General features: G+C 43.2%; 1 protein-coding gene across 2 annotated transcripts in view; it reads left to right on the top strand.

Moving 5' to 3' along the window:
* The window catches only part of EGF (epidermal growth factor), a 101580-nt gene that overhangs the window by 33018 nt on the left and 41455 nt on the right, over positions 1 to 27107 (top strand). For both annotated transcript variants that reach the window (XM_050943263.1, XM_050943262.1), the window contains exons 7-12: positions 5312 to 5437; positions 6438 to 6560; positions 17752 to 17874; positions 19493 to 19618; positions 21733 to 21869; positions 24837 to 24985. In XM_050943263.1, the coding sequence (XP_050799220.1) occupies positions 5312 to 5437; positions 6438 to 6560; positions 17752 to 17874; positions 19493 to 19618; positions 21733 to 21869; positions 24837 to 24985 (784 nt within the window). The remainder of the gene's footprint in view (positions 1 to 5311; positions 5438 to 6437; positions 6561 to 17751; positions 17875 to 19492; positions 19619 to 21732; positions 21870 to 24836; positions 24986 to 27107) is intronic.

Below are 27107 nucleotides of genomic sequence, written 5' to 3'. Positions count from 1 at the left end.
AAATCTTCTGATTTTCAGTGGTTCTGAGTATCTGTAACTCCCTTTGATCCTTAAAGCAGACAGGGTTAAGAAAATGGCCTATATGTTTCATTCATGAGACCAATAGAAATATTTCCATGATATTTTTTATAAAAGTCCAGTGGAAGCAGTTTATGGTGTTGCTAATCTCTTTGAGACAAGCAGCTCAAATTTTGACACTTCCCACCAAACCTGAACCAAGAACCTCTTTCATATTTGATTAAATAGTAATTCTTGATGTGCTTTTCTACCAGTTGGCCAGCACTTTCCATATTATGGTTGGGTAGAACAATGCATGTAAAATACAATTGTTAGGCTATTTTCCATGTGGTTGAATTTAGAGGTTGAATTGGAAATAGAGCACATGAACAAGCTCTCTTGTACTTTCTCATCTGTGTGGTCACATGGGGGGTTTGCTGCATGTGTGTGGGTGGGGGTGGTTGCATACTCATGTTCAGCAGCAGCAACAGCACAGCTATTTTTTACCCGATAAAGGGTCAGGCAATCTCAGATTATTAGGGAGATTAAACCAAAAATAATCATTTGGGAGACAAAAATAAACTTGTGAGCACTCGGTCCTAGTTACAGAAGCACCAGCTGCTGAAGGGAGCTGGGCACAGACAGCTCAAGAAGCCTGAAAACCCCTCCCCATAAAAAGGATATTTGGATAATTGAGTTTTGTTTGAGGGAAATTCAAGGTGGGGTTTTTTTTGGGTGCTGTTTTCTGTTTGTTTTGAAAGCAGCTTTCTGCCTAGTTGTAGGGTCCAATACATTCTACAAGTTATATGGATGTAGTATAATAAGGATGTATAGCGCTTTAATTCTAATGATCAAGGAACTAGGGTCCATATTAGTGACAGATTTTTTTTTTACCAGCTTCAGGCAATGTTTTTGTCTAAATAAAATATTGCTGGGCTCAGTTAATCTATCCAGCCAGTCTTCCAGAGCATGTGAGGCATAAGCACCTCTTACTGAAGTTTAAAACCAGGATCACCAACTGGTCATAGGTAATGTGAAGAAAATGACCTCTCTTTATGATGCAGTGGCATTTACCATCTTGTTATTTTCCCTTCTCATTCTTTCTCTCTATTATTCTGTTAGAATGTAGCCACTGAGAGAGGTCATGATTATGGAGGGAGAGGTGATCTGACAAGTTGGCAGTGGGACCAGTCCCTTGGAAATATGAATATCAGGACAGAGACTTTGACCTGTACTCTATATTCCATGTGGAGCCAGTACAGGAAGCAAAGCCTTGGGTGATGTGTTCACAACAGCCTGTGTTGCTACACAAAGAGGCTGCTGCATTTTGTCCCAACTGGAGGCTTAGCTAGGCATGTGGCTCCATTCCTAGATATGAGTTGCAGTAATCAAGCTTCAAGTTCATAAATACATAGGGGTCATGGTGGTTGTGACTGGGGTGCTATTTTCTGACCAGTTGCATATGGAAGTAGGTAGGGTTTTGCCAGGGCTGTTTGGGCATCGAGTAGCATTACAGTCCAAAGGACCCAAGTCTCTGGACTGAATTAACTATCTGGGGGCAGATTCTATAAGCTGGATCTCTAACATTTGGGTCTTTTATTGTAAATAACCACATTTTTTGGCATAGTTCTTCCATGTCTTCTGGGACAGAACTTGCGATCAATCATTTTGTAATTGCACCTTATCTCCATTTGCTACCCATACTCCAAGATCTATCCTGTTCTGTAGTGCCTACCACTGACTCTTTTCTTTGAAAAGGTTCCAGTCAGTTATCCACAGGATTAATTCTTTGCTTTGTTTTCTTATCTCTAGACAGTCTCTGAAAATAATGCTGTCCAGGACACAAAAAGGATAAACATTTGGAAATCTCCTTAATTTCTGCCTCACTGAATGTTCTGTGTTTATTAAACTAATAAATTTCTTCACATTTGTGATGGGGAGCTGATTTTCCTGCTCTTCTCTTTTGGTTTGAACCATAATGATACTCAGATATTTAGGAAATAAGAGCAGATTCTCTCTAAGCAGATTCACTGTGTGTCCTGGGAAGAAGTCGACAGCGTACACTATAGTTCTTATCCTATTACAGATGGTGTTTTCTCTGCTAATACAGGAGCATCTAAGGGCATGATCCTCCCCCTGCAGAATGTAACTCCCATGGATTTGACTGGAAGTTACCTGTATCTTGCAGAAGGAGAATTGTGCCCCACATATTCCTATTCACCATGTACAGCTTCCTCTTATTCCTTACCTGGCTTTTGCTTTGGTTTTCCTTGTAAATTCTGGGGATTAGTTAGTTATATGACACCTGAAGTAGTTCTTAGATATAGTAGCCAGATACATATATATTAAATATCTAACTGCTGTAAGTGTAAAAAATGGAATTTTCAGAACAGTTTTTAGAAATTCCTGCCACTTTTTATTTCCATTTAGCCAGTGTACTTGTTGTCTTCTTCTCTGAGGACTGCTGTTTTGAGGATAAAGCAGTATACTTCCAATAAAGAAGCAGCATCTTCTCTAGTAGCGTACCATCTAGTATTATATAGTGCATGTCAGTTTAAAGTAGATCCCATCTTTTATGCAAACTATGTCCCAAAATGCTTTACTAAGTTAACTATGGTAATAGAGTTAAAATAAAATAAGTGCAGAAAGAGAGACCTTTGTCTATTTAATAGGATTCACAGGGAACCAATAACAACAGTATTTGGCAGCAAACAGAAGATTATTTGAAATCAAATCACAATCAGCTCTGCTTTTGTCATCTTAAAGTTCAACTGCTAGCTTAACTCGGATACTTTTTTCCTTTGTGTTCTTTAGTAGTTGTTATTGTGGATAAGCTGCTCTAATAAAGTTTTTATCTGTCCCTCTGTCTTTGTCTCTAACGTGCCAGAGGCAGGCATTCCTTGTTGTTGATGCTGTGCTATGTCATTTAGGAAAGCTGCTTCGGCACTATCATAGGATACCATTCTGCCCTTTGCAGGATCAGAGCCCCTCTATAGGCCCCATCCACATTTACAGACCCGGGACAACGGAGTGCAATGAGAATGATCAGGGGGCTGGGGCACATGACTTACAGGGAGAGGCTGAGGGAACTGGGCTTGTTTAGTCTGCAGAAGAGAAGAGTTAGGGGGGATTTGATAGCAGCCTTCAGCTACCTGAAAGGGGGTTCCAAAGAGGATGGAGTTCAGTTGTTCTTAGTGGTGGCAAATGACAGAACAAGAAGAAATGGTCTCAAGTTGCAATGGGGGATGTCTAGGTGGATATTAGGAAACATTATTTCACTAGGAGGGTAGTGAAGCACTGGAACGGGTTACCGATGGAGGTGGTGGAATCTCCATCCTTAGAGGTTTTTAAGGCCCAGCTTGACAAATACCTGGCTGGGATGATTTAGTTGGTGTTGGTCCTGCTTTGAGCAGGGGGTTGGATTAGATGACCTCTTGAGGTCTCTTCCAACCCTGATGTTCTATGATTCTATGACCTTTACTGGCAGCTGATTGTCCATTGCCATTCCTGTTGACATGGGACTATCTGGCCTGGGCTACTTGCACTGGCCAAATCTTTTGTGAAATTAGGTTCTTGCACAGGTGTGTACCTCCCATTTGTAGAAAATGGCAAAACCTCATTGTACAGATTCTAGTTCCTTTAAGCACACTCCCCCACCTTGTCCCTCCATGCATGCGCCAATTGTGTATACTGTTATAGTGGCAGATCACCTGCTCTGGTGTCTACTCTTAACTCCTATTTATTGGCAAGAACAATCCCCCTGCCCTTGCTAGGAAAAAAGTTGTGAGAGTCTCATCATAAGAAGCGCACAGTAGATAAGGTAAATTAATCCTCATTGTCCAAAGTGACAATTAACATGACAAGGAAGACAATTCACTGCAAACGTTCCATAAAGTCCAAGCAGCAGAACAAAGTAGATGATTAATTATTAGTCATATATAAACAACAGAGATCAATAAAATGATTAGTATATGAAACAGGATGCAATATCATACACACTGTTGGCAAGGTGATAAGCTCTTTGTAAAGGGACCATTCTCTTGTACATGAACAGATAGGTGGAGACAGCAAAGTGGATCGCAGAGGCAGGCAATCCTTTTCTGGCTGAGGGAACATCTTGCATTTGGCCCAGATGAGTCTCACCACTCTGACTTTGTAAACCAACAAAAATCATCTTGTGAACCTCTGACTATTGACCAGGGGTCTTCAGCCAAACCAGTTCTGCCCTTTCTCCTGATGCCTCCAGGAACTACCTGTGTTGACAGGTGGCCATAAATGATCCTACGCAGTCATGGTTTTTAGTCTGCCCCCACTCTCGTGTTGGAGCACAAGGAGCTTCATTTTTAGACAGTAGCTTACTGACTTGATTTTACCAGTGGAAAATGACATGAGGTTATTTCCCTAATTTGTGGAGATGGCTGAAGAGAAGCAAGAGTTAGAGCCCACAGCATCTCTGTTCTTAACTGGCAGGATTAAAATAGCCTTCCACCAGAAGAAGCAAAACTTTAAAGAGAAGGAATTTCCTTAGAACTGGCAGATGTATACAGTACAAACTAATTAGTTTTGGAACCTACATACTGGAGATCCTGCTTCTCTCCTCCCACAACTGTGATGGGTGGAGGCACTCTAGCTGCACTCTGAGAGTAAAGGTCCAAAATAATCTCTGTTGACTGTCAGTGCATGCTTTAGTGGAGGCTTTGGGGGTTGTTTGGAGGAGAGGAGTTTAGCATGAGGATAAATATAGTTGGAAGTTGTTTTGTGCTGGGTGGGTAGTTGATGGGTTTATTTTGATTAAGTGTATTTTTAACTTGTGGCAGAGGCAGCCTAGACTGTTGGATATTAACATCAATCTCAGTACGCAAACAATCAGTTTATACATCAAGAGTTCTGCTGTTTTAAAAGACAGACCGAGGCAAAGCAAGCTTTGGATTGTAAACTCTTTGGGGCAGGGACCATCTTTTTGTTCTGTCTTTGTACAGTGCCTAGCACATTGAGGTCCTGATCCAGAACTAGGGCTCCTAGGTACTACCATAATACAAATAATTAATTAATTAATTAATTATTAAGTAGACAACACCGGGGTGGAAATCATGATGAATGGGTTTTGAGGCAGGATTTGGAGGATGAGATCAAAGATGCTTGTGTCCTTCTTTCTCACTGAATATCATGGGTCTGATTGTGCATGTATGAAAGTGTCTTTCAAATCAATCTGACTTCCACATGAAAAGTGATTATGATATCAGGTTCTGTATGTCAAGGTGAATTTTGTATTTTATAAATCAATCTCCATCCTAGAAAACATTTACTCTTCCAGAACACAGATCCTGCCATTTGAACAAAGAAAACTGCAAGAGAAGAATCTGCAGGGATGACTCCAAGACCCATCAGTGCAAGTGTTCGAATGGATTTGTTTTGAGTAGAAATAGGCAATACTGTGAAGGTAATATATGGTTCAAAACATGGGATGGATAGGGAAGCTGGATACGCTTTCTCCCACACTTTAACCTTTTCTCAAATCTTGAATTACGTTTTTTCTGGAGGTTCTAAAAATTTCAGTTTGCTTTCTTTTTTCCCTTATCATATTTCATTTTCACATGTCCGGGTTCTGGCTGAATCTAGAAGCAGAAGTACCAAAATACCTCAAGAAAGTCTGTTCTTTGTGAAATGTTGCAGTCTCAGTTTGGATTAGTCAGATGATGTTTAGATAAGCATGCATAATTTTGTGTGCTTATAAGAATTGAAATGAATCAAACTCCAAGGGTAAAACGGTCAAAACGTGCCTAAGTGCTGTAGGCACCTCAGTCACATTTTCCAAAGTTACTCAATTGCCTAAACCTCTTACTTTTCAAAATTTTACCTCACTTGTTTTAATCCAAATTAAACAGTCCAGTATTTTTCTTCGAACTTTTTTCTTTAATTTGTAGAACTTGTTTAGGGTAAAATGTATAAAAGTATTAATCACTCAGGAGTCAGATTTATAAAGGTATTTAGGCCCTTAAAGATGCAGATAGGTACCCAGTAGGATTTTCAAAAGTGTCTAAGCAGGTTAGGTGCCTAACTTCTATTGAAATAAAATTGAATCACTTTAGAAAGTGGAACTTAGGATCCTAAATCATTTAGGTGCTTTTGAAAATTTTGCCCTAAGTCACTGAGGCACCTAAATGCCTTTAAAAAATTGGCCCTTAGGCACTTAAAATTTGTACCCTTCATAATTATAAATCAGCACATTATCTAGCTTGTTTGACTGAACTCTACGAGTTTGCTTTTCAAAGTTTATTAAAACCAGCATATTTGACAAAAGAAATATCCTATCTTCAGCAGAACAACTAAATAAGAATTTCTTCTAGAACCTTGTGTTACTTAGCTTTATTAATCCATGATCTTGCATATATTAAATGTATAATGACCCTACTGTGTCATACATTTGTTTCTCTTGTCAGATGTCAATGAATGTGCTTTTTGGAACCATGGCTGTACTCTGGGATGTGTAAATATCCCTGGCTCCTATTACTGTACATGCCCACGAGGTTTTGTTCTGCTGCCTGATAGAAAAACATGTCATGGTAAGTAGCTGCAATACATAAACATTTAAGGACTGATCCTGGAATCGTCACTAGTGTTTCCAGTGTTGCTACATTTCTCTCTTCCAGCCCTTTAATGTGTAAGTTACATCAGCTTAGACTCAGTGAACCAAATTTAGCGGTCATGTCTGAGGAAGTATAAGCAGTGCTTAATTTGTGCCAGGACTTGCCAGGGCTGACCCCCTTCCCCCCCCCGCCGGCACATCTCTGCTTGGCAGTTCATAGCCCTGGCACCTCTGGGCTTGCTCTACCACTTGTGAATATAAAAAAAAATTGCTTGAGCCCTTGCACCTCTTTCATTACAAATTAAGCACCAACTATAAATTACATATGGATAATCAAGTGTGAGCCTCATGGAGCCTACAGGAGTTAACTAAGCATCCAAATCCTAGGATGTTTACCTGAACCAGTTTCAAGCTATGAACCTCAACTTTTGGGGATCTCCCATCCCTGAGTGTGTATATACTTTTGCAATGTTGACAATGGATTTTTGCAACATTGGTGATAAATATCACAAAGCGATATATAAGGTAGAGAATGTTGGAGGTAGTGAATTTTTTTATCTTGCTTGATAAAGAGATCTTTAGGAACAACCTGAGAGAGTTATCCATTTGGAGATAATGATAATTAAGGTAATTGTATAAAATAATATAAAACTCAGCAAAATACACACAGAGATTTCACTTGGGTAGGTAAGTAGGAGTCTTGTGGACTTTGGACTCCCGATTTATTTGGAGAACCTTTCCTGAAGAGTTTTTTTCAAATGATAGCAACTTTGAGATGATTTCTAGCAGTTAGGTTAAATTACAACATCCTCTCATGTCTCATGACCATACAAGGAAGTGATTATACCCAAGAAACCTCTTTCTGAGTGATTTTTGTTTTATTTTGTGAGGTGTTATTTTCCATCTACTGAAGTATTCTGTAAGTGGTATAACCCGAATATAAGACGACAAGTAACATGTATTTAGAAATAGCATATGTGAGTAGGAAAGATGCCACATATGCTAAATAAACATATGTTGTGTGCTTTTCCGGCTTCAAACAGCTTGCAGATAGTACAGTGAACCATAATGTTTAACATAATATAGATTCTCGTGGTTGATTAATAATGGAAATAACATATCCCCAAAGCATGAAAATTAAAATCACACCTCCATTTCATTCCCCAGAGATAGAAAGATTGTCATTTTCTGACATATATCATTTTGAAACTTAGCCAGTGATTTCTATAGATTCACATCTTACAGGTCGTAGTATTTTTGTTATATGAAATACATATAATACGTACTCTTGAAATAAGTATCCAATATGCTCTGATATATCAAAATGGAAAGTAGGATAATTTCTTTTTCTTGGAATATCTTGTATAAACTGATGTTCTGATCATTACCATTATAGCTTGAAAGGTTAGGAATGCTGCTTTTTTTGGTTTTGTTTTTCTGTGTAATATTATCCTTGTGTTAGACCCTTCACATCTTCTGGCTGCGATGTGAAATCATCTCTTTATGACACACTTTTCTAGATTTGTTTCTCAGCAGGGTTATGAATTTGACAAGCTCATATATTCCCAGTCAGTTGGTCTAATGGGATATCATTTCCTGAACGTTTTAAAATTTCCCTTTTTGCTATTCTAGATCTTTAGAAGCACTTTAGTAATTGATCTGGATGAATTAAGTAATTTCAACAGTGTTTTATTCATGTTTGATTGGTCTAATTGTTTAGTCATAGTTTCATTCATTTAGAATTGCCCAGGCAAGATGGAATTTGGCCACACAAATCTTTCTTTTAATTTTTATTCCTAGCCATGATTCTATTCTGTTCTGTTCTGTGTAGGTTTTTATACCACACTCATAATCACCCATTAGGTTCCTAATTTCCATTGGAATCATTGAGGATCTGAGTCTAAGTGCCTCTACACCTATTTCTGTGAGGCAGATCTAGCTGCTGACTTTAAGACTTGGGAATATGAACACCTAAATCCCTACCGCATGTGGGAACCAGAAAGAGATTTTGTGTACCTAGTCAATTTGGTCAGGAAACAAAGGTGAACCCCTCAGTGGACAGAGATGGGATAAAGCATCAAGTGTCAGCTTTATTATCATAATTGTGGGGTAAACAGTGTTTTAATCCCTACCAGGTGTTGAGAGGGGTCATTATGAGAGGACAAAGTTTTACATAATAACCAGCAAGAGGGAGTTTTCCAGTACACCCACATCTCCTCTACCTTTCGTGGCTGCTTTTGGCCCAGCAGAAGGGAGGGCTGAGTGTCCCTCTCCCAAGACTGAGCTAGCCAGGACTCAGGGAAGCATTCCTCCTTCTGGTCCCCTTAAACTCCCAACCCCAGCTGACGTGGGGTGAGGGATGCAGGGTGTGACATGTGCACAATGTTTTGCAGATTTTGTAAAGAGATTTTGCGCAAGTTTGCTCACAACAGCCTGTAACAGGGCAGCTTGCCCGTTTACAGGTCTGGAGGCCTTGAGTCAGCCCTGTTCAACCACCCCCATCTGTGCCATAATTAGCTGCCTCCCAGCCTGAGGGGGAAGGAAAAATAGGGTCAGCAGATAGCCCGGTGAACACCTGGGTCTCCTAGGGCTGACAGAAGTCAGCTGTGGGAAGGAACTCCAGGAAGCAGGTTAGGCTCTTGTGGAAGGGTGTTTGCCAGAAGCTGGGAATTCGAGAGCTGTGAGAGTGATTTCAGGGAAAGCAGGCCAGGAATCAGTGCTCTCTGACAGAACAGGGAAGATTTAAAAGTAGTCCAGGAGGGGTGCTGCTCTGTGAGGGGAAGGCTGAGGGAACCTACATCAGAGGAGGAGACTGAGGCAGTGTGCCTGCATTACTGTGTTTGACCAGGAGGGAAGATTGGGCAGTCATGCCTATGGTGCAGTCTAATATGTTCCTTTGTTGAGGGCCTAAAATTGCGTAACCCTCCACTCAGATTTACACAGATTCCTTAAGTTTGTCATGGAAAATGGTTGGAAACATGGGCTTGGAAAGTCTGTGTGGTTACCAATACAACTGGGCTCTTTAACTGACTTTCCCTTTGTGTGTGATTAGGATAAGCATGCATGTGTATTATGTTCCTTCAGTGCTACCTGTGCTGTGTTTGTTTTCAGACAGTGGTTGAAAAATGCCTTTTCTTTTACATGCTACACTTACCCATGGGGGAAAGAAGAAAATTTGTTTAAAATAATGTGTCTGTGGGGCAGCATTGTCCTGTGAAAATTCAGTGGTACCTCTTGCCCAGGTGTATTTTAAAGGGGTTTAATTTCACCACTGTACATGCCACTGTTATTTTTCACAGGTTAGCAATTTGAGTGTGTTCTGTATCTCATGAAATCTCACCCTCACAGCATGTTACTATTGGCTGCTAGTCTGGCACTCGTCCCCAAACTGTCCTGGGTTTCGTTGTGGCATTTAGGCATAGGCAATGAGGCACTGCTCTATCCCAGGAGTTGCATGCTCCAAAAGGCATAAGCTCGTTTTGGTGCCCGGTGGGATGGGGGAGGCTCCACTATGGTACTGTAGGATGGTACAGTCTGCTTCCCTTGGTGCATCTGGCCTGCTTGGGAACTTTTGATCTGCTTCTCTGCATCTCCATTTGGATGAAGTGTGCACCTAGGGGCACACAGAGGGAGAAGCAGTTCCTGTGTTCTCCTGAGCTCAGGGACTGCGGTTGTGACAGGTCCTTGCATGGAATGCAAGGGCTTAAGGAGGAGGCCCTATTGCAATCTATCCCTCTCTTTGAGTGATTTATTTGTGGTACTATTTTACATGCAGCTACTTGGGACTGGAAACATTTTCAACACTGCTCATCACTCTGTCAATCCAAGGAACCTATCAGCTTAGTATTTAAGTGCTGAACAGTGATATAAGGTGAGAAGAAGATAATCTGCTTCTGAGACAGGCAACGGACCAAGCATGGATTAATTTAACTCCTAGATTACAGCTATCACTTCTATAATACAAAATGACTCCCACCCCATACAATGTGCACATGGTCACACAACCAGCACATTCTCTCAACTAAGCAGAGAGATGGAATAGTGGAAGCCCACACAGTAGCCTGAAACTTTGATGATTCCCTGCTTATTATATAAGTCTCTCCATTCTAAAGCCATAAATTTCTATTAGGGAATTAATGCAAGGTCAGTTTCTAGACCTTCAGTTTTCTAGAGGTCAGAAAAATGCATTGCAGAGCACAGTTGCCTTGGATAAGGAATATTTACAGCAGCTATGTATCATTCAAGCCAGCAGAAAACAGAAGCATCGGTGGGAAACCTGCATTTATTCCAGTATCCGTCCTTCCAGCAGATGTTACCATATGGCACTAAGGCAGTGTAAAAAAACAAATATGTTGGCTGGAAGGAGGACATCTTAGGCTGTTCTCTTCTCTAATTACTTGAAAGGAAAAGAGAATTAATGAAGGAAACCTAAAGATGCAGATGGCGCTGTCAACAGTTGTGATGGAAAGTCCTGTCAGTTCTGTGCTTTCTGGAAAGCCTATTTTCTCTCACAGGAAGTAATGGCCTAATTTACCGTAATGGTATTCGAGGAAAAAAGAATAGTTTTGTATTTATTTATAAATATACACATATTATGAGCCTCTCCCTGAATTTACCAAAAGAATTGGAAGAATCATAACAAGTCTTCTGCCCACAATAGGCAGTATAACAGTTACTGAGACTGATGACAATTTACAATTCCTTGCCAAGACAAATAGTTACTTGGTATCTCACCTTTCTGGTGTGCCTGGAAGATCAACAGTTAAGACTCTGGTGGACTGAGAGAATATGTTCCAGAGTCAGAACACTGCATTTCCAATCCCTAATGGTTAAATACAGGCTCTGCCTGGAGGAATTACCATAGCAGTATTTAAAGAGACAAACAACACTTTAGGGAACTAGAACCCCACCATATTAATTGCATACTAGTGGGATTAGCTGCTAATCTGGTGATTTTTGTTCATATGCACATGATTGAATTAACCAACAAAATACTGCATGGAAGAAATTTTCCTTTGTGAAATATTGGCAAGGAACTTATTGTTATTTTTTTAATTTCCCTCTACTCTTCTTTGTGATCAAATGTTGGGAACAGGTGATTGTATCCCATGTGATCAGTTTCTTGTGATGGCTGGGTGGGGAAAGGGCATGCATTGGTAGCTCTAGGTTTTCCCCACCATGTTCTTTTGCCTTTAGTTACTGTTATTATTTATTGTTTGCATTACTGTAGCACTTAGGTACTGTACCTACACTGCAGCTGAGAGAGTGCTTCCCAGTCGGGGTAGACAGACGCACACTAGCTTTTAGCTGAGCTAAAAATAGCAGAGAGGGCATTGTGGCAATGACAGAGACTCAGGGCAGTGGGTGACTAGCCTTGCATCAGTGTCCACCATCCATGGCTCAGCTGCCTTTGTCCCTTTATCCCAAGAATCTCCAGTTGACTCCAGGGAAATGGAAGTGCACGCCCCCTTGGTGTAGTGACGCAGCTCGGTGAGTCAGCGTTTAACCCTTCTATTGTCTTCTGAACACTCAGCTGCAAGCCTTCTGTATTTGCAGTCGACACTGAGCAGAAGAGGTCTGTTGCATGACTGCTTCATGATCACAGGCGCATAGCCAGATTTTGGCAAATCTTTGGTGTGAGGCCAGCAAAACTGTGAACTCGAGTAAAAGTACCAGGAATGACCACACATGCCAGCAAATAGCAAAGAAGCTGGCAGTGTTGCAAATTTAGTGGAGTGGTGACCAGCGCAGGGAGCAGATTAAGTAGTTTAGGACGGAACTGATAGGAAAACCAGGAACAAGAACCACACCTTAGGCAACTTGCTGCCATCATGTCTGTTTTATGAAGGGTTTGATCAGGTGCTGGGCACTGTGCCTAGCACAGAACCAACTGTGGTGCATGATGACCTGGTTGGTACTCTCCTGGCCCCAGTATCTAGCCTGGGGACTGTTGGGATGGGAGTCATCAGCAGGTGCTGAGTGAGGGCAGTGAAGTGACTCTGTCACTGAAACTGATCCCAGAGGAGGCTTTGGAGCAGGAGCAGCAGCAGCACATCCAGGGGCCATACTCTGAGGAGCTGTTCGATGCCTCAGCCTGCTGTGGAGCTTCCAGCAGACACAGAGGGAACAGAAACTTCCCTGAGTGTGGTAAGTTTCTGGCTCCTTTTTAATGTTTGTTGATATTGTAAGGAGAGGGATTTCCATTCTATGAACCAATGCAAAAGTTATTAGAAGCCCCAGCTGGCTCAAGTATCTCCTAATGGCAGATTGTCTGCCACCATGTGGTGTTCAAAGTGGTAACCAGAAAATGCAAAACTGTAAAAACACCTTGAAAGTAAATATTTATTTGAGAAGGCACAAATTTTTGCTAGGGCACGCCTGTTTCTTAAAATAATAATTGTACATTGCCATATCTGTAAGGTCACTGCTCTATAACCACTCAAAGGCATAACAAGCCACTGGAAACAGTGATTCTAGTCCATTTTCAGCCAAAGGCAGTCCATAGGTGACAGAATCATTTGTGCCAAATTTGACTGGGTTTTGAAATTTTTGTACAGAAATGTGGCAAGAGGCAGAGGGGTAAGGAAGATGGCTGTGCAGTTCGGGGTGTTTCCATGCAGTCATAACTGGCTAAGCCTTATGGAAGCTAATGCAGCATCCTGTTGATTTCCCTCATGCTGATAGTTGCAAACTTTTCCTGAAGTAGAAACTCCAGATAGGTAGTAGCATTTTGGAGAGGAGAATATTTTCCAGGGCCACCTCAGTAGCTGACCAGCTCACTCTACTCATAGATGAGCTGTTCAGTCACTATACGTGTGAATATTTCAGTTGCACACTGCAGGTTTCCCACCAGCAGTTTGGGATAACATCTCCCTTTGGCAATTGACCACAAGAACTGTTACGTCTAGGAGCGCCGCCAGCCTTTTTGGTGCCCTAGGCGGCGGAAGGTCCCGCCCCCGAAATACCGCCGACGACTGGGGCGGCTGAAGATCCAGCCGCCATAGTTGCTGTCCCCAAAATGTTAGTGTCTTAGGCGACCACCTAGGTTACCTAATGGGTTGTGCTGGCCCTGGTTATGTCCTCCAAAATGTGGAAGGCTTGAAGTGATAGAAAAAGCTTTTGCATCATGGCCGCCCACCTGCACCAAACCCAAATAGTTCTGCAGGTTTTAGGAAGCGAATAACAATTTTGTGTTTTTAGCTTACCATTGTCTTTACACTTCTTTCACTGCGATTAACCAGGCTGTGTCCAGAGGCCTTCTGTGATCTGAAGTATCCCTCTCACAAAATATTGAAGTTCAGTTGGAAAAGTAACATTTTATGTCTTTGAAATTCCAGAGGGATTTTTTCTGCGCTCCTGTTTGAGACAATAATCCTCTGTGTCTTGTCCTGTTCCAGTCCCCTCAACATCTACTGGCTGCAGTACCTCTGCAGCTCACCCACACTGCAACAGGAGCCTAAGCTAGTGTATCTTCATGAGCCATTCCAAGAGGAAGTGTTTCCCTGGTGAACTTCTGGTTGGACTTCTGGACAGCATAGGCACCAACTTTCCCTGCCGCCAGTGGGGGCTTTTCCCCCCCTGACCCCACCCTGACTCCACCTCTACCCTGCCACCATTCCAACCCCTTCCCCAAATTCTCCACCTCAACTCTGCCCCCTCCCTGTCCCTATTGAACCCCTTCCCCAAATCCCCGCCACATTCCCCCTCCTCCCATCTCCTTCCCAGCACTTTCTGCGTGAAACAGTTGTTTCATGGCACAAGTACTGGGAGCTAGGGGGAAGAAGCGGGCACGCTGTGCGCTCAGGGGAGGAGGCAGAGTGCAGGTGGAGGTGAGCTGGAGTGTGGGGGCAGGGCGGGGAGTTGCCGGTGGGTGCTAAGCACCCACCAGTTTTTCACCGTGGGTTCTTCAGCCCCAGAGCACCCACGGAGTTGGCGCCTATGCTGGACAGGGCCAACGAGCAGGTCCAGTATCAAAGATAGAGGAACTTGTGGCTCGAGGAAAGGCACGGCAAGAGGAAAGGCTCAGGCTGGCTATACAGCTTGAAAACAGGGTTTTGGTGCAGTTCTTGGACCAGGAATAGTGGCTAAAGGAGGAGGAGAGAGCTCAGCAGAAAGAACTGTTTGAGTGGTTGATACCACTAAAAGCAACAAGAGTATTGGTTTCTGCTGCATGACCCACACCATGGCATGAATCCCCTGTGTGGTACCAAGAGATGCAGACCAGAAACAGCTTGCAAAATGCCATGGCTGGGTGGCCCTTGCAATCAGGCTCCATGAGTGGCTGGGCAGGGCATGTAGTGCCTCCACCTCTCCCCTGGTGCCAGGTATATGGCGAATGGGGGCCCAAGGGACATGTAGTGGTAGAGGGTTTCTGTCTTGAATATGGTTTCAGTGTTTGTACTTGTTCATGCACTTTTTGTTTTTGTAAAGTTCTGTTTGTAGTGGTGAAGTAACGGCATCTGTCCTGCCTGGCAGTGGGTGAATGTATTTTTCAAATTCATATTTATAAATAAATCATAGAGTATCGGAGTTGGAAGGGACCTCAGGAGGTCATCTAGTTCAACCACCTGCTCAAAGCAGGACCAGTCCCCAGACAGAATTTTGCCCCAATCCCTAAATCCCTCAAGGATTGAACTCATGACCCTGGATTTAGCAGGCCAATGCTCAAATCACTGAGCTATTCCTCCCCTCTATCGCTTTATTTTATCAAGAACGTTTATTGCTGTCACTGCATCAATAATAAAGGTTCACCTCTGGCTTCACAAAGATTGTGAAGAGCACCACAAGTGATAGTAGTGCTCACAACGTTGATGACACTGGAATCCAAGAGTATGTAGAGGTCTCTAACAGGATTTCACTCTATCAAATGCATTCAACAACCATTCTGCACCTGCTCAGAGTGTAATCAATGTGTCTTTTGCCAGGGCCTCAGAAGTCAAATACAGTTTCATAAGCCAAGACAAAAGGGGATACACAGGGTCCCCCAGAATAACAGTGGGGACAGTAATTCTGTTTGTCATTTGCTGGGAATAGTGTCCCAGTCTATCCATGAATGCAGACTCCCAATGGGCAGAAAACCATGCCATTATGAACTTTCCCAGTGCAGCCCCCTGTTGACATTCATAAATTGACCTCTCTGTCCACAAAGGCCTGCATAACAATGGAGTAGTACCCTTTGTGATTTGTGTAGTTGTGTGCTCCTTGAGGAGAGCAAAGTATGGGCACATGAGTTGCATTAATGGCCCCAGTGCTGTTTGGGAAACTTCATTCTCTCAAAACCAGCAATTACTTCAGGAATATCTTTTATGCCCGCCACCTAGAGGTAAACTAGATGCCTGATTGCCTTAGAAACCTCAGCCAGAACTTTACCCACCATTGACTTTCTAGGACCAAACTGGTTGGCAACAGATGTATAGCATTCTGGGGTTGCTATAACTGGAAGCTGGCTACCTGCTTTTGGACAGGCATTGGCTACCTTCATGTGTGTCTTTTCACTGGAAAATCAGGGCAAGCTGCTCGCAGAGCTCCAGAAATGTAGCTTTCTTCATGCAAAAGTTCTGGATGCACTGCTGGTTATCCTACATCTGCATGATGATGTGGTCCTGCTCCATAAAAGCCAGTCTACGTAGCGGGCTTCAGCAGCTATGCCAAGTGTCATGAGCAGCATCAGCCAGTTCGAGTCTGCCATGTCTATGTCCTCTTCCTCCTGCTCCATCATTAGTTCTGTCAGGCGCCTTTGATGGGTCAGAAAGTGCTGCCAAAATGTCCACCTGAAACTCACAGAAGCTCTGCCTAAAGTGCAAGCAAGAGAAGTTCTTCAAATGGCACCTCCTCCATAATGCTGGCTCTACTAGCTGGAGCGTACAGACCAAAATGATGGCTCAGCAGGATGTGTGCATTGGCTGTTCAAACTTCCTGTAATGTACAGGGTGGATGGCCAAGTTTTCTCACAGTTCACCATGGTCAAAGGGCTAAAGCAGACACATTTCAAGAGGGCTCTAGGGAGTCTGGGACATGGTTGGTTTGACTCAGTTCTGCATGCTGCAGTGTAGATGCCAGAGCCCCAGATTTTAACCCAAGTTAGAAAATTCTTAATGTAGGGTTGACAGTCAGTGTAGATGCTCAAGCCCTGGTTTCTGTAATCCAAGGTCCACTGACTTGAGTCCTGCTAACCCGGAGCTTATATTCCAGTGTAGACCTACCCTACACTGGAATAAAAGACCTGTGGCACTGCCATGACTGGCCTGAGTCAGCTGACTTGGGTTTGGAGGGCTCAGGCTGCAGAACTATAAATTGCCGTGTAGATGTTTGAGCTCAGGCTGGAGCCTGGATTCTGGGACTGTCCCTCCTTGTCCAAATGTCTACACAGCAATTTTACAGCCCTGCAGCCTGAGCCAGGTAACCCAAGGAAGCCATGGGTTTTAACTGCTGTGTAGACATGCCCTTAGAGGCTCTAGCTGAGATAGGCACTGTGTGTACAGAAATAAGAGATGGTCCCCGTCTGGAAGACCTTATGATCTAAGGTCCTGATTCAGAAAGGTACCTAAGCACATGCCTTGAAGAACATACGTAGTTCCCATTAACTTCAGTGCTTAAGTGCCTTTCTGAATTATGGCCTAATGACAAAACAAAGAGTGGGAGAAAGGAATGTTGTTGTCCCCATAGTATAAAGCACTTTACAGATGGAGAACTGAGGCACTGAGTAGATTAACTACTCATGGTCACACAGGGAAAACAGGGGAGATCTGGGAATTGCATCCACCTCTCCTAATTTCCAGTTCAGTGCCTTACCCACAAGACCATGCTTCTCTTCAGATTTGCCTTCCTCACAGTTTCAGAGCCCCTGTCCTTGTTCAGTTATTTGGTCAGTTTCACATGCAACCAGTGAGTGTGTCTTTAATTGCTGCTACTTTGCTGACACCTCAGTAAAATTTTAAAAGTTTTAAAAGTTTAATATTACAAGGTACATATTAACAGCTTCAGAGCACAGCAACTATTTCAACTTTCTCCTTCCTTATACTTAATAGAGATTTTGAAAAGCAAATAGAAATATTATCCTGGCTGCATCCACATGTGAATCTTTGTTGTGCCTTTTTAAAAATGCTGATTAACCCTTGTCAAGTTAGTATGTGTTTTTCTTAATCATTTTCCTTTTCAAATTACTATAGAACTCATTTCCTGTGCAAATAATCACACTGAATGCAGCCATGGTTGTCTTGAAACATCTAGAGGGCCTGTTTGCTTCTGTCCGGAGGGATCGGTGCTCAGAGTAGATGAGAAAACATGCTCAGGTAGGTATATGAACTTTTTTTTTTTTTTTTGCTTTAATGTGTGCTGAAGTCTGTGTTTATTGCTGGTGCTGAGCACCAAAACTGGGTGATGGTGTTTCACACTAGCTTTGTGCACCTGTCAATGACTGTGCAGGACAGCTGAGAATCATACTCTTTGATTGGATAATCAGAACTCATCTGCACCAATAAACATTTGTTGCCAGTGGCATTTGAACCTCTGCAGGCCGTATTCTGCTGGCCCCTTTTGTAAATGCTATTCTGGACACTCCACAGACATTTGTTTCAGAACACATTCTCCCCTTGGCAGAGTCTCTCGGGAGGCACAGCACAAAGAGTACAGCTCAGAAGTTGGACAAGGTGGTGGTCGGGAGTAGCAGAGGTGACTTTTACAGCTCCCTAGATTCTGGGCTGCTCTAACTTACGATAGCCTTAGCTCACCTGCCTATGGGCTACTTTGTGGTCTGAATAGCGGTAGTATAAAGCATTTTTGTTACTTGCCTTCCCCTGCTGACACCTGCTCCCATTCCAAATGTGTCTCCTAAACCAAGGGTTGCAATGGGGGAGGGGGCAAAGGGGGACAGTGCAGGGCTATTTTGCTGGCCCTGTGAAGTTTCTGTGTCACAGGAATTTCCCCAGGATCATCGTGGCCCATTTACAGCTCCTCTATATTCTAGAGTGTTATAGGAGCCATGATCTAGGAAGGATTGAGGAGGCAGGGATAGTTTTAGTCAGTGTGGCTCAGTTGAGTCAGTTTATGTAGCCAGTGGGTATGGCTACACTGTAGCTGGGTATGTGCCTTTGGCACAGGCAGTGACTTGGTCTCGCTGCTCAAGTACAGGACCGACCAACCCCCTGGGTCTGTCCTCAGGTGGCTGGTACGTGCTGCAACATCCACCTTGGTATTTTTATCGCTAGCTTGTGTGGAGCTAGCGCATGTCTGTCTATTCGGGCTGGTAGGAATGGACCCAGCTGCAGTGTAGACGTATCCAATGAGACCACATTCTCTATATGGCCATGTATGGGAGGAATGGTCTCTTTTGGTGTGGGTAGGGCTGTGCAGTGATTTTTTTTTTTTTAAATCTAGTAAATCATTTGCACTCTTCATTCTCCCAACGAGGTGGCATTGGCTTAGCAAATGAAACAACGAAACATGATGCTCTGGCCTGTCAAGTCAGAAAATCAGTGAGTTTCACTGCTTAATTACCCTCACACATTTCACCTTCTGGTGAGAGAATGGCTTTACTTTGCTGTACCACGGGACAAAGCACAGATATTCAGTGTCTGATGGAAGTCATTACTTTCTGTAGATTTGACTAGAGTTCTGTTGAGTAAAATGAGCTGACTTAAATAATCAACACATGGAAGCTCTGTTCAGATGTTCTACTGCCCATTGTGAATCATCAAGAAGAGATGTAACAGAAGGAGATGATCATGTTCCCATGTTGGTAACCTTTGGCCTTTAACAATAATGCTGACTTCCTGAAATCTTTGGCAACAATGAAATCTATCTTATAGTTGAAATCACAATTGTACGGGTTGTTCTGTTGCTGATACTTGTGATTTTTATAGTGTTTTATATTATAACTACTGTAAGAAATTTTAAAATGCTCTGTTTAAGGTTGTACGTCTCTGGATAATGGTGAATGTAGCCAGATTTGTACCTCTTTAAGTCCATCTTCCTGGGAGTGTGGTTGTTTTCCTGGATATAAGCTGCAGGCGGATAAAAGACACTGCACTGCTATAGGTCAGTATTGAAGTGTTTGTGGATATTCCTGGCTATATAACGAGAAAGATATAACAACTTTTAAAGGGGATTGGGTATTTTGGATCAATCTTTAACATTTTTTAATTCCTTGGAATGAATTTGAGGAATATTGGTAGTTTGAGAAAATAAAACATGATGAAATATATCAGGACGTACATAACTACATACTTCTGTCTCCCTTGCAACATATTGTTTCTTTTAGTCAACTTTAGTAATTCATGAGGGGCCCCATCCTGCATTGTGTAGCTCTTGGGGGGGAATTGTTGTACCCCACAAGTAAACAGGAAGCCGTGTGTGCAACAGTCTGCTGATGTGCTACCCAATGCAGGATTGGGGGTCTAGGTTTTTATAGGTGAGGACTGGGTAGGGCATGGGCAGCTGCGGGCCCTCTATTGCAGAAGTTATTTTCACGACTGATCCAAAAAAACCCAAGTTTGTTGACATGTATATCACAGTGGAAGGCCCATCTATTTGGGGTGGTGGGCGATAGTAGGTTGGTTTTTGGAGTGAATCTTTACTTTTAGATTTTTGTCAGTCTTAGATATTATGTATTATACATATGCCCAAAAAGGTTGTACTGGATGCATTTTATAAATTTAAAAATGAATAAGTTGCATTGTCAAACACCAGGCATATGACATCTGCACTGTGCTGTTTTACTCCGTGCATGTCAATACCAATCTGCAGCCTTTGCTATTACAGTGCAAAGCTCTTTATGGTTCTGCACTGTCAAGTGAACTGGATTCTGTGGTGGTGCTGTGCAATACAGTTTATAAGAGGAAGGATTTTTTTGTGGTTGAGTCGCTGGACTGACACTGAAGATGAGTGAGTTCAATTTCTGCCACTGCCACAGACTCTGTGTGCCCTTGGGCAGATGACAAGGCTCTGATCCTGCAAACACTTACACACATTTACGTTCCCTCTCCTGTGTAGTGGTAAGCATGTACATGCTTTCAGGATCAGTAACTAAAGTGCAGTGCCTCAGTTTCCCCACCCTTCCTTTCACCCTTTGTCATTCACTGTTTCTATTTAGATTATAAACTCTTTGGGGCAGAAAGTGTCTCTTACAACATGGTTTTACAGTGCCTCATACAATGGTGCCCTAATCTTTCTTGTAATCTCTGGGCAATACTGTAATGCAAACGATGACAGCAGCACTAATGTATGTTGGGGGGATTAATTTAGACTGTCTGATTAACTTCATTGGTGAAATAAGTGAGATTTAAGTCCTGGACCCAAGGGTAAAGTCGAGTTCAGTAAACTAAAGCACTATCAAGCTCCCCTCCTTTGCACTGTAAAATGGTGATTTAGGGTATGTTGATGCTGAAATCGGAGGTATGATTGCAGCTCAGGTAGGCGTACCTGGGCTAGCTTTAATTTAGTTAGCGTGGCTAAAAAAAGCAATGAAGATGCAGTGGCACAGACTCCTGTGTGGGCTAGCAAAGCAAATACGTACCCAGGGTTCTGGGAAGACTTGTACAGTCTGCTCTGAAATCCATGTGCTGGCTAGGTGAAAGCTAGCACGGGTATGCCTACCTTTGATTGCAATGTTGATGTGCCCTTAGTGGTTCCCACAATATGGGCGGGGAGGTGGGGGTGGGGAAGGAGTGAGTATGACTTAGTCTATGTTCTGTATTTTAACACTTGCCTTTTTGTTTCTTTGTTAAATAAAAGATAGCCTGATTCAGCTTGTGTATACCTGGGCCCCGACTTCCAGTCTTTCCTGAAACAAAACTTCTATTGACTTTTATGGGAGTTTGCCTGAGGAAAGGACTGCCTAAGTAATAACTAAGTAAGGACTTCATAACTTGCCCTGTGTGTGTCCAGCATTCTATGCAGTCAGCTGTGCAGAAGAGATCAGCGCTAGTTTAGAATTTAGCAATAAAAGGAAAAGAGGCAATTGCTTTCAGTGATAGACAATTAACTTTTTCCTTCTTCACTGATGAGATCTTGTTGATGTTGCTCGCTGATTAAGATGACGGAAACAAAAGTGTAAGGAGAGACAGAGAGGAGAAATGTGCACTCTAATTGCTTTTTCGCACATAAATCATCTTATCTACAGAATTAACATGCATGCAAAATTTCATTAACAGGCCCCAGGCCATTTTTGTTGTTTGCAAACGGCCAGGACATCCGTCGCATCAGTTTTGATGGAACAGATTACACAAGTTTACTCGACTGGCAGATGGGAATGGTTTTAGCACTGGACTATGACCCAGTTGAAAGTAAGGTAAGGCATTAAAAATGAGAGGATTTTGAAGGGTTGTGAGGACAAATGGATTGTGCTTCCTTGTACCTTAACCTTTTTGCTGCCAATGATCTAGATTACATGCTGTGTTGCTATCATTCCATTGAAAGTCCAGCAACACAGTTGGTATGGTGTTCTGTCATGAGTAGGATGATAAACACAAGCCCACCAATTAAATTTGACCCTTCAGTTCTGTCTCCATTAGTTTAATGTGGTCCATGTGCCAAAATTGCTGGATTTCCCACATAGTTTTAAGCATGACTACAGTGAAGAACAAAGAGATAAGGTGGATCTCTTATATTAGATCAACTTCTGTTGATGAAGGAGATGCTGTCTAGAACAAAAACATTTGTGTAATCAATTGATTTCTCACTTCAGAATCATTTCCTGGAAATATATCAGGTGCTTTTATTGAAGGATCATAGAAAATCAAGGCACCTTTACTAGTGATATGCATCAAAACCCATACCATATGTAGAGGCTCTTTTAGCAAGCATTGCACCCAAATCTCCTAGTAATATTAAACCAATTTGCTGCAAATATGGCGGGCTTGTTAGCCTTACAGAAGGTGGTCCTGATTCTGCCTGGTGCTCCTTCTGGACCCAGGAGTCAGCTCATATGGAGCAGCTTGCCAGATTAGGGCCAGTGAGTACTGCCTCATCTCAGTGCTCTAAGCTTAGTGAATTTGGAAGAGGAGTGGTTGAATGCTGCTTTGTTAAGCCTTGTATAATAGTTTTCTCCTTATAATGAGACTTATCTACACTGTTCTCTAAGGTAATGCAGTATGCTCAAGTTTATCTGAATACCATGGGGGATGCAGATTTTATTTGGATAATTGGGAATTCAGAGAAATGAGAGAGCAGCTTCTCGCCCCGGTCCCCCGGTGGTCTTCCTTGCTGTCAGAAACAGCTAGACAGCGTATAGACTTTGTTGTTGTCACAGCACATGAGCAGTAACTACAAGGCAGCAGACTCCCTAGCACCTGGCTCCGGTGGCTGCTTGGCTTGGTGCGCACATGCCCCAGCGTTACCTCCTGGGGGCTTTGGGAGCAGCATGGAGGCTGCGCAGAAGAGGGACCTGGGCACCTCGGTGCTACATCAGCCAGGGCCAGAGCTATAAGACTGACCCAGTGAAGAGTAACTCCATGGCAGAGGTGAGAGGAGGCAGTGAGGGGGCAGTGAATGTGCATGTAGGCAGCTGGGCACAGGTGGCAAGGGGCTTCTCTGGAAGGGTTGCAAGATAGCAACTGGGCAGGGGTTTCACTGAAGGGTTGCATGCGGGCAGCTGGTTCTGGGTAGAGTTGCCAACTGTTTAATCACACAAACCCAAACACCCCTGCCCTGCCCCCTTCCCCGCCTCTTCTCTGAGGCTCCACCCTGCTCAATCCATCCCCCCTCCCTCAGTTGCTTGCTCTCCCCCACCCTCACTCACTTTCACTGGACTGGGGCAGAGGGTTGGGCTGTGGGAGGGGGTACAGACTCTGGGCTGGGGCCAAGGGGTTTGGAGTGTGGGAGGTGGCTCCGGGCTGAGCCTGGACCAGAGAGTTGGGGTACAGGAGGGATGTGGGATGCAAGCTCTGGGAGGGAGTTTGGGTTCTGGAGATGGCTCAGGGCTGGGGCAGTGGGTTGGGATGCAGGAGGGGGTGTGGGGTGCAAGCTCTGGGAGGGAATTTGGTGCTGGAGGGGGCTCAGGGCTGGAGCAGGGGGTTGGGGTGCGGGAGAGGGTGAGGAGTGCCGGCTCTGGATGGGTGGTGCTTACCTTGGTCAGCTCCCAGTCAGTGGTGCAGCAGGGCTAAGGCAGGCTCCCTGCCTGTCCTGGCCCCATGCCACTCCCAGAAGTGGTCAGCACATCCCTGCTTCCCCAGAGGGGGCGGTCAGGGGGATCTCAGCGTGCGGCCCCACCTGCAGGTACCACCCCCACAGCTCCCATTGGCCGCAGTTCCCAGCCAATGGGAGCTGCGGAGTCGGTGCTCTGGGCAGGGGCAGTGTGCAGATTCCCCTGTCCCCCCCAGGGGTTGCAGGGACATGCTGGCCATTTCTGGGAGTTGCATGGGGCCAGGTGCTACCAGACTTTTAGCAGCCTAAAATCTCCTGGTTTGGCTGCAGTAGCCTCCGGGAGCTAGAACCTGATCCTTCACTCCTTTCAAGCAAAATACCCCTTGAAATTTGTGAGAGTTTGCCCGAGTTGAGTTAAAGGATCAAGAAAAATCTACAGTCAATGCAAAGGCATTTATGTTGTTGTCAGCATTTGCAGTGAAGTTCTAGTGTTATTTTGTATGCAGTTTTGCAGTTTGGGATGCAATTCTCTGCTGATACCAAATATCAGATGGCCTTCCCCACCTCCTATGATTGGTGGTAACCATAACTCTAGGCAGTGGAAAATTTCAGTTTTAGGCTGAGATCTTGCAAGGTTCTCTGCGTAGGCCAGACCCTTTTGCCTGCCTGCCTGCAACCCCATTAGAGTCGGGTCCTGGAACATCTTGCAGGACTGAGGCCTGTTATTTAAGAAAATAACAAAGACAAATGTGAAAAGAAGTGAAACAGGAGCAAATTATATCCATCCCCCTCCACACACTTGCTTTCATTTACTTAAATGATCTGGCAACTAAATATTAACACATTTCTTTCTGGCTCTTCCTTCTCTTGTTTCGTGGGCTGTGTTCCACTTTAGGAGGTTGCTGTCTAAAAGGGAACCTTAGGTTATTCAGGAGGCGGTATGTAGGGCAGCTGGGACTTACTGCTAAGCATGCTCAGCCTTCAGAAGTCATTCTGGTTGAAGGATAAGTGCCTGTTTGAGCAATAATCACAGGTTACCGTTTTATAAATAAGTGAACAGAGATGTTTCCAAAAAGAAAATTCATAGTCACAGATGAAACAGTAAGATCAGGGACATTGGACAGATATTATCTGTGAAATAGTTGGAAATAACCCTTATGTTTCCTCTTAACAGATTTATTTTGCACACACAGCCTTGAAGTGGATAGAACGAGCTGATCTGGATGGCTCAAATCGTGAAAAAATTATTTGTGAAGCTATAGATATACCTGAAGGTCTTGCTGTGGACTGGATTAACCGTAAATTATATTGGACAGACAGAGGGTATGCTCTTCTCTCTGCACTGATGCCAGAGCACATATAACATCGTCATAAGATATATGGAATAACTGAACTATAATATTGGCATAATTGAGATGTTACTCTAAATACAGTAGTGTTTTAGCTAGTGACTGAAAGTCATTACCGACTGAAAACTTAGCATCTGAGAATCAATGTCAAGGGTGTGAAAGTGTGTTTAAAAAAAAAAGAACAATTCTCTGTGATTCTGATATTGTACTTCTCGTACAGGCAAAGTTCCCACTGATTTCAGCAGGAGATTGGTCTTTGTGAGAACCAGGTGATCAGGCTCAGTTGCATTGAATGTAGAATATGTGCTGCATATAAGCATCAGGAACATTAGTATATACTATACACATGACACATCTTGGACATACCTTTGTCTCCTTAATCACAGACCTCCTTGAGTTAAAGGAGACTCTTCGTTAACTCACTGTTATAGAAAGGATTATGTCCTCTTTATGGCTTAGTCACTAGTAGATAATATGATCACACATCTGAGCCAGCACATTACACTATTCACGGAGGGGGAAAAAGGCCCATCTTTGACAAAAAGACAATGTTGGATTAGAGCAACACCCTAGTGGTTATATGAAAGATGAAGGATGGCTACATAGCATGACCAACATTTTAACTGACAATAAAAAGTGGTTCTGAATATGCAGATATCTTACTACTGTATGTGCTGTACCCTGAATAGCACCTTCCTCACTCTGTGATGTACATACCCAGGCTATTTTTGTTTGTGAACTGTCTGGAAAATATGTGGATCAACTTCCTGTATAAAAATTAGTAAAGTTCCTATGTTCTTCCTTCAGAAGGTATAGTTCATGGGTGGATTTGTACCTTTCACATATTCTAAGCCATTGTATTTTTCTCCCGTGCCTACATTCCTCCTTCCATCCTGACACTGCTGGCCCTTTCCTCGTTGAGTCAGCTAGGAATGGAAGGATGTAGGTTTTCTTTCAGTCAGATGTTAATACTATTCTGAAATTTGTTCCCCTGGGTAAAATTTCTGAGAGTAAGGTTTGTGCAATCTTTTCTGGATAAAATACAGGACTGGGAGTCAGGCCATCTGTTTCTGTCTCAGGTCTCTGTGTTTGCTTGGGTACTTCTCTGACTCAATTTCTCTGCCTGTAGAGTGAGGATAATGATATGTACCTGTCTTTGTAAAATGACAGGTGTCAGAGTAGGAGCAGTGTTAGTCTGTATCCGCAAAAAGAACAGGAGTACTTGTGGCACCTTAGAGAATAACAAATATATTTGAGCATAAGCCTTTGTGGGCTACAGCCCACTTCATCGAATGCATAGAATGGAACATATAGCGAGGAGATATATATACATATAGAGAACATGAAAAGGTGGGAGCTGCCCTACCAACTCTAAGAGGCTAATTAATTAAGATGAGCTATTGTCAGCGGGAAAAAAAACTTTTGTAGTGATAATCAAGATTGACCATTTAAGACAGTTTGACAAGAATGTGTGAGGATCGTTAACATGGGTAAATAGATAAGATTAAGAATGAGCTCTCAAAACTGGATACTCTCATAAAAAACCAACCTTCCACACAAACTTCCTCATGGATAGACTTTACAAAAGCTAGACAAGCCATTTACAACACAAACTTTGCTTCTCTACAAATGAAAAAGGATACTAAACTATCTAAACTGCTACATGCCATAAGGAGCCACAACAGTAGTTCCCTTAACCCACCCAACAATATTGTTAATCTTTCCAGCTATACTCTTAGCACGGCAGAAGAGTCTGTCCTATCTCGGGGCCTCTCCTTTTGCCCCTCCAGACTCACAAACATGATACAGTTCTGCGGTGACCTAGAATCCTACTTTCAATGTCTCTGACTCAAAGAATATTTCCAGCATGCCCTGAACAACATACTAACCCACAGAGTCCTCCCTACCAGCACTACAAAAAGAAGGATTCTGAATGGACTCCTCCTGAAGGTCGAAACAACAGACTGGACTTCTACGTATTTTGCTTCTGTAGACATGCATGGGCTGAAATTGTGGAAAAGCAGCATCACTTGTCCCATAACCTCAGCCGTGCTGAACACAATAACATCCACAGCCTCAGGAACAACTCTGACATC

The sequence above is a fragment of the Gopherus flavomarginatus genome, chromosome 3 (assembly GCF_025201925.1).
Source record: "Gopherus flavomarginatus isolate rGopFla2 chromosome 3, rGopFla2.mat.asm, whole genome shotgun sequence".
Lineage (NCBI taxonomy): Eukaryota > Metazoa > Chordata > Testudines > Testudinidae > Gopherus > Gopherus flavomarginatus.
This window is presented reverse-complemented; position numbering and strand designations above follow the sequence as displayed.